Source organism: Budorcas taxicolor, chromosome 12, assembly GCF_023091745.1.
Source record: "Budorcas taxicolor isolate Tak-1 chromosome 12, Takin1.1, whole genome shotgun sequence".
In the NCBI taxonomy this organism is placed as follows: Eukaryota; Metazoa; Chordata; class Mammalia; order Artiodactyla; family Bovidae; genus Budorcas; species Budorcas taxicolor.
In genome coordinates this window covers 74856017-74870718 of record NC_068921.1, presented here as the reverse complement: position 1 = coordinate 74870718, position 14702 = coordinate 74856017, and the positions used below count along the sequence as shown (strand labels likewise).

Here is a 14702-nt window from a genome sequence, read left to right as displayed (position 1 = left end):
TTTTCACCCTTAAATGTAATATATTTTTCATGTAATAAAGTTTATTTATAGAGAAATAAATAAGAGGTCAGCAGCTTTTTAAAGGGATTTTGTGACAATTTTCTCTGCTTTACAGGTCTCAAGAGGTCAGACGGGTTCCCAATTGGTAGCACTTTTCTCTTTAGCTTTTTATATTTTTATTCATGGACCTCTAACAATCAATAAACAGTACAGTGTGTAAAAATTTCAAAATTTTATTTTCCAGTCACAAAGAAACTCTCCCAATTGAAAGCAGAATGTGATAGGATTACTTTACAAATGCTTCAAATGAGATTATGAAGCCAACCAGCAGATATTTGTTTATTATACTAAAATATAGACACATTTTCCTTTAAATATTTGAGATTCTGCCGACAGTGCCTCTGTTATATTCATTCAAATTATTCTTCTATTCCAAAACAATGAGGCTTCTAAACTGGTGGAATGTTGCCAGGAAATTTCAACACAGTTTGAACAGTTTAAATTGGTTTAGGGAATGAATGGGCTCCTTATCAGAGCAGCTGAAGGCTGTATATAATTAACAGCATCTGTCAACATTCACAGGGCCCTATATAGAACAAGCAGGCCCTATAGCCCTTACTAAACAGCAACCTCCAGCCTCTGGTACCGTAATAAATCCACAAGATCTAAACAAAGAGACACCCCCAAGCCATCACTGGAAGGACACTGATACGTTTTTGTGATACCAGCAGGGCCACAAAGCAACTGCTAATTAATGTTAATTATCTAGAACAATTCTGTGAATGTGAATACCATTGAGATTTCAAATTAGCCAGCTATCATCAAAAATATAAAATACCGTTTATATCTAAAATTACTAATTTAAAAATCTTTCTCATGTTTTTATTTTTAAAAGCTATGAAAATGATCTACTAACCTCCCTTTTTAATATGATGAATTCTCAGTTAGCTTGACCATTTCTGTAAACAGAATTCTACAGCAATTTTTTAGTTTTTGAAAAAAATACATTTCACCCATGAATACATACAAAACAACAACAACAAAAAAAATCCAGAGGCAATTTCATTAAATAAATTTATTTGTTAAAATAATTTAACTCCAAATACAACTGTTGAATTTGCATTGAGTTATAACTACAATTCATGTTTTAACTGAAAGGTCAAGGTTTAACAACTGACATTGTTACAAAACAATAAACTGTTGTTCAATTTTAAATGGTCAGTTGTATTAGAGCTCAACAATTAACTGTGAACTATATTTATCTCTGGGAAACCCCAAATCAATAAAGATAAGTCTGTTTCCAAAACCCACTGCAGTCATTCTTGAAACCCTGATCAAGATTTAAGAGATGCACAATGACATGTTAATTTAAAAAAAAAAAGAGACCCCCATAGTCTTTAACATTTGATTGGCTAAGGAGACCATTAAAGCTTACCCAAGTGCTAACACAGGACTACTGAGAAAACCCAATGGCAACAAGCAAAATAAGCACTTTCATATTCATACATATAGACAACATTCCCACTGGACAGCTCCTGAAAACAAACAGTAGACAGCCTTAGGCAACATTTCTTTATATAGAAAAGCAAATATCAGTAGTTTGACCACAGAAAAGTGATGGCAACTGTAGTGATTAGAGTCAAAAGTTCAGTCCTAATTCTACAAACCAAAGAAGAAAAATCATCAAAGCACCTTTCCATAGTTTAAGAAGATTTTACGTAATACTTTTGATCAGATGCTGGCTTGTTTTGTATGAGTTGAACAAAAAGAAAGGCATCAGTTACCATCACTATCACAGCTTAAGAGAACCAAAAAACAACAAAAAAAAGTTGCAACATAGAACCAAAAATCTTAAAAAAAAAAAAAATGCTGCCTTTGTATAAAAGTAAAACAAGACAAAACAAAGGGAAAAAAAGAAGAAGAAAACCTTATCGTAGTAGCTAAACAAAAAGTGGGTCTTTGGATCAAACCATAACATTTTTAAGGCATGTTAGAAAAACTTTCACTTATCTAGTTGCTATTCTGATCAGGGCATAAAATAAATAGTGACCCAAGGTCACCAACTATTAATTCATGTGCCAACAAATTTCATCTTCCTGTTCTTAAGCTCTGTATTAACATCTCAACAAACACACTCACTCAAGCTGAGTTATTGTCATACCAGATGAAACACCAACAGTAAGAGCACACGAGGGTTTCCAAGTTTCTGGATATATTTGATGCTTTGTCGCTAAAAACGCAGGGCTGGGTGGAAACACTGATCAGGCAGCCATATCAGTTATTAACATCTTTACAGTAAAAAAAACACCAAAAAACCACCTTATTGTCTGACATAAACACATCTAACTAAAACCCAAATTTTTAGATAATCTTTTCCACCTTATATCCTGCCATACCTTTCACATTATTTAACTTATTTTTCTTGTCTGCATAGCAATCCACACTGTAAAACTGTAAAATCTTTATAGATGTTTTTATATGTAATCTTACTTGCCATAAATTTCTACTAAATATGGAATTCTAAAAACCAGAATCATTCTGAGAAGTTAGAGGCTTCAAAACTCAAACAGTGCACTAACAAATATTTCTTTTTCAGTTGATAAAAATCATACTTCTTGAATCATTGACTTGTCTACATGATTGAGTCAAATCACCTTTTACATGACCAAATTTGATGCAGTAAAACTGGTTAGAACTTTCTGGCCTATAAAAGGTGCTTCATAATTGGGAATTATTCAAAAAATTATACTGAAGAATGCAAATATTCACAATTCAAAGACTTCTGACAACCATGCCTGGTTTTACCCACACATCTGTTTTCTCATTTATGAAAAGTACTATCCATCCACCTTTTTTCTCTTCTCCAGCATTAACATCAGTTTACTAAACACTTGGGGGGTGGGCTAGCAATGATTTCAAGAATGTATAAAAGAAAAAAAAAAGGTTTTGATCCATGGTATTCTGCAGGACAGATTCTCAGCATAGGCAATTATCTCTGACTTGTGCCAAATTCTTCAGAACATTAAACACACATGCACACGCAAACACACATTCTTCACTCAGTAACACACGTTAAGACCCGAGGTTACTTGCACAAGAGTGTGAAACCAACAAGAAATATGGGGCGGTATGCAGATCACAGGCTCAGTGATATTGCAGTTCTGAAGGCCAAATTCATCTCCAGAGGATCAGCTCAAAATACTCTCTTCAGCATTTTATAACTCTGAAGGTGGTTGAAAACCCTTCTGCGCTTGATTGTAAAACTTATGAATACGTTTTTCCTGTGCCATTAGTCATGCAAATGATAAATACTTGGCGGCTATAAAAACCAAAAATGTCAGGACTTGAGCACCTTTTCAAGACAAAATATTCACTCTAGCTTTATTTGCCACTTCAGTAATCAGGGCAAAATTGTTGTAAGAAAATCTTTATAGAATTCTCCAGGAAAATTAAAGGGTTTTTTTTTTTTTTTTGTCTCTTACCTTCCACTCTATAATTTCTGTTCTACTTTTAAGCCCCAATTATTTCACATGGTTATTCAATTTTTTTTTAAATGCCTGCAATAAAGCTCTGCTATAGAAAACTTGATTTCGAAAGCAGGTTAGCCAAGAATCACACCACAACCATAGCCCTTAAAGGCAAGAAGGAATTTGCTGCTTTAACGAACATAAAAATGCAAGATATCTGTACTGTCCTGTGAGGTTTCTGCAAACGGGAACATGTGGCTGCAACATGGCTTCATTTTCCTTACACGATGGTACTAGTTCACCTAACTGCAACGCTTCTCGTTAGTAAGGCTAGGCAATCTCTTTCCATCCCAGTTGCTTCCTTCTTGTTCAGTAAAGTAACAAAGACCATCCCTGCTTGGTGAACAGAGGGGTGGGTCTGGGGTTTTAATTTGACTCAAACCCTTGTGAGAGTCTCCACTTTCTGGGCAAAGCAGGTGATGACATTCTAACACCAGGCTGTATTTTCACCCAACCTGGGCTGACTCTGGCTCTGTCAGAGACTGGTGCGTGAGTTAGTTCTGTGTCACAAATTAGGATAACATCTACAATTAAGCATCAACTTTGAAAAGCAGAAGTGTGTCAGCTGAGCAAAGACTCTCTCCCTGGAATGCTGTTGGCAGGTCAGCTGCTGTCATCTTCCTTGATGTGATTCATGGGTTAGAAGCACTATCTCAGTTCCTGAAATTCAGTACTCTGGTAGGAAAATATTTCTCCTTGACTCATCTAATTTTTTTTTTTAAAGAAGACAAAATATTTTAATGGTTAAGTGGTCACAGGAATTCTTCCGGTTTCTGTCCCGTGATTACTTTTAATGTTGACCATAGCTGCTTCTGTCAACTCAAGCGACAATGCCATCATAGCTTTCGAAGGAGGTCGCCCTGTGGATCAACTGGGCCACGACGCCTGAAGTTGCAGGTGCCTGGAGGAGACTGAGGACAATGGTGAAGACTGGAGTAACTGGACCCAAAGGTGACTCAGAGATATCAGCTGACAGTCGCCGCTTGGCTCTGAAGGACAATCTGCTGTTTCACTGGAGGTTCACACCGCACACCCTGCAGGCTCCACGGTCGGGCAGGAGAGGCCGGTGTCGCCTCCGATGGTGGGGGGGCGGGCAGCCACGTGTCAATGCTATTGTATGTTACAGGCGGAGCAGCATGGGTCGTCCTTGTCGGGCTGTGCGGCATAGTTCATCTGCCTCACGATCTCGGCGAAGAGTTCGTCCACCATGGTCTTACTTTTGGCTGACGTCTCCATGAAGGGGCAGCCCCACTCCTCGGCGAGGGCCCGGCCCTCGTTGGAGGACACCTCTCTCTCACTTTCCAGGTCTACTTTGTTCCCCACCAGGATGACCGGCACTTTCTCATACCTAGGAGAGAACAGACATGGGCACACAGGGGTTGGAGACGTTAGCACAGAGCTAGACAGACGAAGTGGACTTTCTCTTTTTTCATGACATGATACTACAGAGTCCCTTGGACAGCAAGGAGATCCAACTGGTCCATCATAGAGGAAATCAGTCCTGAATACTCATTGGAAGGACTGATGCTGAAGCTGAAGCTCCAATACTTTCGCCACCTGATGTGAAGAACTGACTCATTGGAAAAGACCCTGATGCTGGTAAAGAAGGCAGGCAGGAGGAGAAGGGGATGACACAGGATGAGATGGTTGGATGGCATCACCGACTCAATGGACATGAATTTTAGCAAGCTCTGGGAGTTGGTGATGGACAGGGAGGCCTGGCGTGGTGTAGTCCATGGGATAGCAAAGAGTGGGACATGACTGAGCCACTGAACTGAACTGATACTACAGATATTCTCCTTAGCTACATGAAAAATATTTGCTCCAGTTGATTTGACATTGGCCAGAAGGCATTTAGAAGCAGCTCTCATAGTAGATCACAAATGGGTTGTTCAAAATGTTTTAATCAATTACATATCTTTAAAAGTCAATTTACCTTTCCAGAAATACTTGGAAAATTATTCTCAGAATAATCCCCTTAGATGGATTAATGTAAACTTTGTTCATTATTAAGGGATACTTATGCAGAATTTCAGATGATAAGGTAATACCTCTAGTGACTAAACATATAATTTGTAATTTTATAAATTTTACTGTGTTCTAAAAGTATACAAGGGCTTCCCATGTGGCTCAGTGGTAAAGAACCTGCCTGCCAATGCAGGAGACACGGGTTCAATCCCTGGGTCGGGAAGAACCCCTGGAGAAGGACATGACAACCCATTCGAGTATTCTTGCCTGAAAAATGCCTGGTGGGCTACAGTTCGTGGAGCGCAAAAGAGCCAGACATGACTGAGCAACTAAAACGACAATGAAAGTATACAAAACTGATCAGGTTTCAATCATTCGTAAATAAGAAGAAAGCTAGCAGAACTCACTAGGATGGAACCCACCAAATACAACTACGCTCTATCCCTTTATACAAACTGTCATAGATTAGCCTGTTGAAAGATAATTACCATTCTTTTCAGCATGACAAGGACTTAAACATTCCAATCATTAGCTCTGTTTGATGTTATCTCTTCTTTTCCTTCCTGACTAGAATCAGTGTGCTATAGACTAAACGTGTGTTCTCTGAAATTCGGATGTTGAAACCTAATCCCCCATGGGATGGTATTTAGGAGGTCGGGCCTTTGGGAAAGGACTGGGTCATGGATGGGATTTGTGTCCTTATACAAGAGACCCCAGAGATCACCACTGTCCTTATACCCACGTACAGACAAGAGTGAAAAGATGACCCTAGGGAAGTGGGCCCTCACCAGACACTGAATCTTCCAGAGCCTTGACCTTGGACTCCCCAGCCTCAAGAAATATGAGGAATAAACTTCTGTCGTTTAAGCCATGCAGTCCGTGGTATTCTTGTTACAGGAGCCAGATGGACTAAGATAAGGTGTCTTTAAGTCAAGATGTTTGGAAAATGCTCAGACAACAGAAATATGAAAAGAACAAAGACAAGAGGTCGTAAATCATTTTGTACCGAAAGATGATTCTCTCTACAATGGTTATTCATGGTGTAAAAAACAGACAGTGCTACTGTGCAAATTTATTTACTACTTGTGTTTATGTTTGTTCTAAGCAATGTTGCTAAAACATTTTTACTTTATACATCGTTCTAAAGGCTTTTTGTGATTTCAGTATAAATCAATATGTGTGTCTGTACTTTCTCCTCACAGAATGTATCTCTTAATTTATCAAGGAAGCAAACTGCAAAACTGCACACAAGTGATAACAAATGTGAGTGGACACAGCTAATCCGTTAGAAAACTACACACAGTCAGGATTTACTAAGGCAGGGTTTGTGCAGCGTTTTTATCATTCAGGAAACAAGAGCGACAGGCAGGCAGTTAATGCTAGCAACAATACTTTCACAGCTTCATCTTCCGGCCAACATGGTTCTCTCTGCTCACTCTAATTTATAAAACGAACTGTATTCCCAACAGAGTCTCGTTTTCTCTCTTTGACACAGGATCACACTGACAACGGTCTCAACAAGACAGCATGCTCTAGGCAGTGTGCTCCTTAGCAGTCTGAAACACACAACTTCAAAATAAGTGCAGCCATGAAATTAAAAGACTCTTTACTCCCTGGAAGAAAAGCTATGACAAACCTATAAAGCATATTAAAAAGCACAGATAACACTTTGCTGACAAAGGTCCATACAGTCAAAGCTACGGTTTTTTCAGTGGTCATGTATGGATGTGAGAGTTGGACCATAAAGAAGACTGAGCGCTGAACAATTAATGCTTTCAAACTGTGATGCTGGAGAAGAGTCTTGAGAGTCCATTGAACTGCAAGGAGATCAAACCAGTCTATCCTAAAGGAAATCAGCCCTGAATATTCATTGGAAGAACTGATGCTGAAGCTGAAGCTGAAGCTCTAATACTTTTGCCACCTGATGAGAAGAACTGACTCATTGGAAAAAACCCTGATGCTGGGAAAGATTGAGGGTGGGAGGAGAAGGGGATGACAGAGGATGAGATGGTTGGATGGCATCACCAACTCGATGGACATGAGTTTGAACAAACTCTGGAAGACGGTGATGGACAGGGAAGCCGGGCGTGCTGCAGTCCATGAGGGCACAAACAGTCGGACTTGACTTTGTGACAGCACAGCATTATCAAAGATAAATCTAAGATATGGATACTATCATTCCGCAGGAAATGGATCTGGACAACTCTAATTTTTATCAAAGGACTTTACATGCATTTACTGTGTATCAGCAGTGATTATGCTCTCTGATCATACTGAGAGCTCTGAATATAGGACCCAAGAGTTTTGCACATCTTCTAGGACCTTCACATACAACAGTTATGTGTTCCTCCTGTGGCTCAGCTGGTAAAGTATCTGCCTGCAGTGCAGGAGATGCCAGGTTTGATCCCTGTGTCAGGAAGATCCCCTGGAGAAAGGAATGGCTATTCACTTCCGTATTCTTGCCTGGAGAATCCCATGGACAGAGGAACCTGGGGGCATACAGTCCATGGAGTTGCAAAGAGTTGAACACGACTGAGCGACTAACACTTTCACTGTCAGTCAATGTATCATATATTTATCCATCCATTTAACAAGCATTTATTTGATAGAAGCCTATTTTTGTGCTAGATGCTATTCGAGGCACTTAAGATACATCAGCGAACAAAGCAAACAGCTCTGCCATATAGTCTAGCAGAGAAGACAGTGGTCAATAATAACCCCAAGTAAATAACTAAATTATTGGTTTATTAATGAAAGTGAAAGAGGAGAGTGAAAAAGTTGGCTTAAGGCTCAAGATTCAGAAAATGAAGATCATGGCATCTGGTCCCATCACTTCCTGGGAAACAGAGGGGGAAACAGTGTCAGACTTCATTTTGGGGGGCTCCAAAATCACTGCAGATGGTGACTGCAGCCATGAAATTAATAAATGCTTACTCCTTGGAAGAAAAGTTATGACCAACCTAGATAGCATATTCAAAAGCAGAGCATTACTTTGCCAACAAAGGTCTGTCTAGTCAAGGCTATGGTTTTTCCAGTGGTGATGTATGGATGTGAGAGTTGGACTGTGAAAAAAGCTGAGTGCTGAAGAATTGATGCTTTTGAACTGTGGTGTTGGAGAAGACTCTTGAGAGTCCTCTGGACTGCAAGGAGATCCAACCAGGCCATTCTAAAGGAGATCAGCCCTGGGTGTTCTTTGGAAGGACTGCTGCTAAAGCTGAAACTCCAGTACTTTGGCCACCTCATGTGAAGAGTTGACTCATTGGAAAAGACTCTGATGCTGGGAGGGATTGGGGGCAGGAGGAAAAGGGGACGGCAGAGGATGAGATGCCTGGATGGCATCACTGACTTGATGGATGTGAGTCTGAGTGAACTCCGGGAGTTGGTGATGGACAGGGAGGCCTTGCGTGCTGCGATTCATGGGGTCGCTGAGTCGGACACGACTGAGCGACTGAACTGAACTGAACTGAACTGAAATGGTGTTAAGTGCGATGGGAAAAAAAAAAATTGCAGAACAGGGATGGGGCTGGGAGCACAGGTGCAATTTTAAACCAGATGAGCAGGGAAGGCCTTGTTGGGATGGTGGCAGGTGAGCAAGATGTGAAGGGAGGGAGGGAGTTTGCCAAGCAGGTGTCTGGGGAAGAGCATTCCAGACAGGACACAGACCAGGCAGTGTGAACACTGGTGGGAAGAAGAGCAAAGGGCCCGTGGGGTCCATCTGTATCACCTCCCTGACTCCAGCAGCCAGAAATTCTGCAGTATAGGAAACGTGTTCACTTGGAACACATGAACTTTGGAACTTGGGTGGCAAAAGTGCCCTCAGAAGACAAATGTGACCTCTGTGATGAGATCGACTAGATTATTTAGGAAGACTAGGTGCTTGGTTAGCAGGTGACCATTAGTATTTTCATCTCATGCTCATTATTTACCATAGTTTGGTGAGCTGTCTTGATTTCTGCCCCCCACTTTCTATTAATAAACATATTACTTGGGAATGAAATTGAAGATGCAAAATCCCCCAAACACTTAATTTATGTGTTACTGTTGATGTGATCATGAGCAGGGTACCGCTGTATCCACATCTCAGGCATCAGCTGGTTTCTCACCAACTTCAGTGTATCTTCCTTGGTATTTCCTTTGAGAGCGCGACCAGTGGCTTCTGCAGCTCAAATCGCTTTACTTTTGTTTATGGTCTGAGAACTAACACTGGTTTCATTAACATGAATGTCCCTGTTGTTTACAGTATTCATAAGCGCGGTTACATAATGTATTAATAAATAGAGCTAGTTCTTTTGAGCAGCTCTGCTGAATGCATTGAATGAAACATCAGAAACACTGGCTTGAGTATCACTTAGCTGTAGAGCTCTGGTGGGCTTCTCCACACGAGGCGGCTTTGTAAACCTGACTAGTTCAAGCGCATCTGATGTTTATCAATGGTCTTTATGTAACTGTCCTGATAGGGGTATATGTGTGTGTGTATTTCATTCTGGTTGTGTCTAAACTCGGCTAATCACCAAGATTCCCAGGCCCAAATCCAGGGTTACTGGATTTCTGGGATTGGGCCTAAGTGCCTATTTAAAACTACGTCTAAGTTCTGAAGAATGACTGTGAGGTTCGGCAAGGTTTAGGAATCACTGACCTGTTCTGTTACTTTGTGACCCCAAATAGCACTGGATGTGTGTAGTTCATGGTTTTATACTGCGGCAAGCCCAGGATCAGTTCCTTTTCCCTTTGTTGATTCACCAATGATAACCTGGGGACAGATGCCACCACACTCAGTTCCTTTGACTTCCTTTTGAGGGCGCTCTATTGTAGCATGTTAAAAGAGGCTAGGCCCTCACACAAATTTCAACACCCTGCTATTTCCTTACTCACTTTTCCGTAAGCAGGCTGAAATACAATTCTCTTTGAACTCAGAAATGAGAATTGGAGTTTTACTTTCCCTTGTTCAACCTTCTACCCATTGTTAAAAATCTCACCTTCCAAGAGAGTCTCAAGGTAAAATGTCAGAACACCTGATGCTTTAATCATTTCCATGACAACTTCACCAATGGGTTATATCTGAACATCTTTAGTGATGCGGAACTCACATCTCAGGCAACCCATTTTGTCCTGTCAGCTCTGTTAAATGTGAGTGTTAAAAAGTTGGTGCTAAAAAGTTTATCCCTATCTAATGAGCTGTGACCTATAACACCTTGTCCTTCCTGTGACCGTTGAGAACACAGAAATCTTTTCTCACAGCTTTTCTTCCCCATCTCCCTGCTCAAATTAAGTAACACAAGATGACTTTTTAAAGTCCATGACAATATTTAAATAGGTAAAGACGAAAATGAAAAAGCATTCTTCATCTCACCTCCATGAGAATGACTGCTGTAACTATTTTGGTGTGTATCGTTTCACGCTATCTTCTTATATATACCTATATAAACGGAGATTTTTCGGAAAGGCGATCATACCCGGTTATATTTAGTCGCTCTATTTTCACTTATTATCTTGGACTTTGTATACCGATAAGTGGTATGCATCACATTAACGGTTAAGGAGTACTCCATTTTATAGTCTATGTGATAATAAACATACCATAACTTAATTCCCCTTCCCCATTTGTGCATGAAGCGTTCCCCTCACTCCTGTTCTCATTAACCAACAGCAAACTGAGGAACCACACCTACACGTGGAGCTTCTTTCTGAAAAGTCTGCAGAGTGTGTGTTGTACGCATGTATGTATGGCATACCCTTTGAACCAGGAAAATAAAAAACACCACATTTCTAGATTAGTTCGGACTACTGTGCTCACACACATGCAATCTTGACTGACATCCAGGAATTTATATTACAGCCAGTAGAGCTGAGGTCAAGGGTGCCTGTTTCTCCACCCTTGGGGTGGGTATTTTTAATCTTTCAGGGAAGTATTATGGCAGTTCTGGACAAAGAAAATGGTTTTATGGCTGGGAGTTGAAGGCCCCAACCACAGCCTGCTAGCATAAAAACATCAATACTTCTTATAAAGGTGGAAAACGTAAGCTAAGTAAGGCTTCCTTCTTCCTCTAAACTGACTTGTTTTGAGTCGACTAAATATTTCATCTTAAAAGCGAATTTCTGGTAATTTAGCTTGAAGAATAAAAGGAAACCAAAACTCCTTGCGGTGACGGTCTCTTGGTTTCAGCCTGCGTGCATACTGAAGAAGAACAGAGAGAAATTTGTAAATGCAATCTAAAAATTAAGTAAGGGCTGTAATGACACCGGAAAGATATGCAAGGCACTCAGGGCTACTCCATGATGATACAAATGAAAATAACCTGTTTTTCCAGAAATTAAGAGCTGACACTGTATCTGAAGAACAGCGTGATGGTGAGGGACCAATTGGTCATGACAATGTAACTCAGGCACTTTGAATGTTGTGTTGAAAAGCCATTTGGGGGAGAAAATACTTGGCAAAAGGCATCTGGTAAAGGGCTGTTATCCAGCATATACAAGGCAGTCTTAAAACTCAACAAGCAACAAACAACCTGATTGAAAAATGGGCCAAGGACCTTTAAGATACACCTCAACAAGGAAGGTATACAGATGGGCAAATAAGCATGTAAAGAGATGCTGCACATCATATTTTGTCAGAGAAATTAAAATAGAGACACGACGACACAGCTACTGGAATGGCCACCAACTAAAACACTGACAACACCAAATGCTAGAGAGGATGTGGAGCACCAGGAACTTTCATTCATTCCTGGTGGGAATGCAAAACGGTACAGCCACCTGGAACACAGTTCAGTGATTTTTTAGAAAACAGCATATACCCTTACCATACAAACCAGCAATCCCTGGTATTTAGCTCCCCAAACCCAAAATTTACAAATAGACAAAACCTGCACATAGATGTATATAGCAGCTTTATTCATAACTGCCCCAACTTGGAAGCAACCAACATATCCTTCAGCAGGTGAATGGATAAATAAACTGTGGTATATCCAGACAATGAAGTATCATTAGTGTTAATAAGAAATAACCTAATGAGTCATGAAAAAAATAGGAAACTTAAATGCACATTGTTAAGTGAAAGAAACCAATCTGCAATGGCGACATACTGCGTGGTTTCAACTGCATGACATTTTGAAAAATGCAGAATTCTGGAGACAAGTTAGTTAAAAGATCCATGGTTGCCAGTTGATGGGGTGGGGAGGAAGGGCGGAATGGATGGAATACAGAGGATTTTTTAGAGTGAAAATACTCTTCATGATACCATCATGATGGATACATGCTATTAAACATTTACCCAAATTCACACAATGTACAGGGCTTCTCTGATGGCTCAGCAGGTAACGAATCCGCCTGCAATGCAGGAGACACGGGAGATGCAGGTTCAATCCCCGGATCAGGAAGATCCTCTGGAAGGACGAAAATGGTGACCCACTCTAGTATTCTTGCCTAGAGAACCCCATGGACAGAGGAGCCTGGCGGGCTACAGTCCATCAAGTTGCAAAGGGTTGGACACGACTGAGCAACTGACACACGCACGCACACAACATACAACACCAGGGGTGTACTAACGTAAACCACTGGGTGATTACGGCCAGTCAGTGTCGATTCATCAATTTAACCAAGGTCATAGCTCAGCTAGTAAAGAATCTGCCTGCATGCAGGAGACCCCAGTTCAATTCCTGGGTTGGGAAGACGTGCTGGAGAAGGGACAGGCCTCCCACTCCATATTCTTGGGCTTTCCTTGTGGCTCTGCTGGTAAAGAATCTGCCTGCAATGTGGGAGACCTGGGTTTGATCCCTGGGTTGGGAAGATCCCCTGGAGAAGGGAAAGGCTACCCACTCCAGTATTCTGGCCTGGAGAATTCCATGGACTGATAGTGCATAGGGGTCGCAAAGAGTTGGACACCACTGAGCACCTTTCACCTTCCCTTCCCTTGCCCCAGTCCGTTGGGGGATGGTGTTAATGGGAGAGGCTATACATGTGTGGGGTCAAGAGCTATACAATAAATCTCTGCATCATCTCAATGGTGCTGTGAACCTTAAACTACTCTAAAGAAAGAGTCTTTAAAAAAGAAAGCTACTGGAGGACTAGGGTAGCCAAGGGGGCTTAAGTTCACTAAAGTCTTTATATCCCACTGATCACAAGTGAAAACTCATGAGAGAATACAAAAAGTAACTACCAAACAACTCTGAGATGTAAAGAGAAAAACAGGCAGATTGGGGCAGGGGGCCAATTCCTGGAGAGAAGACCCATGAGGCTGAGTTTCCTGGTTTTTTCTCTTTGCTCCGAGAGTGGGCAGTCAGTGGTATGCACACAGCCAGAACTCTGGGAGAAATTCATTCTACCCAGAAGGTCAAGTGAAGGGATGCCTGTGAGCTGGAAGGTGTGTGTGGGTGGGAAAGCTGCCCTTTCTTCTTCGCTTGTCCTTTCACAGCTCACCTACAACAGGTCCCCTAGCAGAGCTGGGGTGGTGGGCAATGCCAACAGCTAAGACTTCATTAGAAATTTCTGGTTAGAGGAATTGAAAACAGGGCTTCTAAAGGTCCAAAGAGGATGAGAGAAAGGTCTAGTTTTTCCCCTCCTCTCTTCTCTGCCCACTTTGCTAGGAAGATGACCCAAACCGGGAGAGCTAGTGGTTGTAGTACAGCAGTACAGAAGGATACCAACCAACTTTACCTAATTAGTATTTATAGGGTACTCTACTTCATAAAAGTAGAATACATATTCTTGTCAAGTGCACCTGGAATAGTCACTTAAGACCATATTTTTGGCTATAAAAACTGTAACAAATGTAAAAGAGCTGAAATGATACAAAATATGTTCTCAGACCATAATGGAATTAAACTAGAAATCAGTAATGAAAGATACTCAGAAAAATCTCCAGATACTGAGAAACTGAACCATATATTTCTAAATAATCCATGGGCCAAAGAAGACATCGTTAAAACATTAGAAACATTTAAGTGAATGAAAATTAAACATAACAAAATCTGTGGGATGCAGTTAAAGCACTGCAGAGAGGGAAATTACAGCGCTACATGTTTATATGCCTCACATCAGTGGGATATGCTAGCACTTTAAGAAACTAAGAGAAAAGGCAAAAAATAAGTCCAAATTAAGCAGAAGGAAGAAATGCTAAAGGACAAAAATAAAAGATGTGACAGTTGGGCCATAAAGAAGGCTGAGTGCTGAAGAACTCACGCTCTTTAATTGTGGTGCTGGAGAAGATTC

At 40.9% G+C, this 14702-nt stretch overlaps 1 protein-coding gene across 1 annotated transcript in view; it reads right to left on the bottom strand.

Annotated features, from left to right (window-relative positions):
* Positions 1 to 4637: 4637 nt before the first annotated feature.
* RAP2A (RAP2A, member of RAS oncogene family) overlaps positions 4638 to 14702 on the bottom strand; it is a 37798-nt gene continuing 27733 nt past the window's right edge. Inside the window, exon 2 of the mRNA XM_052650285.1 lies at positions 4638 to 4875. Within this exon, the coding sequence (XP_052506245.1) occupies positions 4638 to 4875 (238 nt within the window). The remainder of the gene's footprint in view (positions 4876 to 14702) is intronic.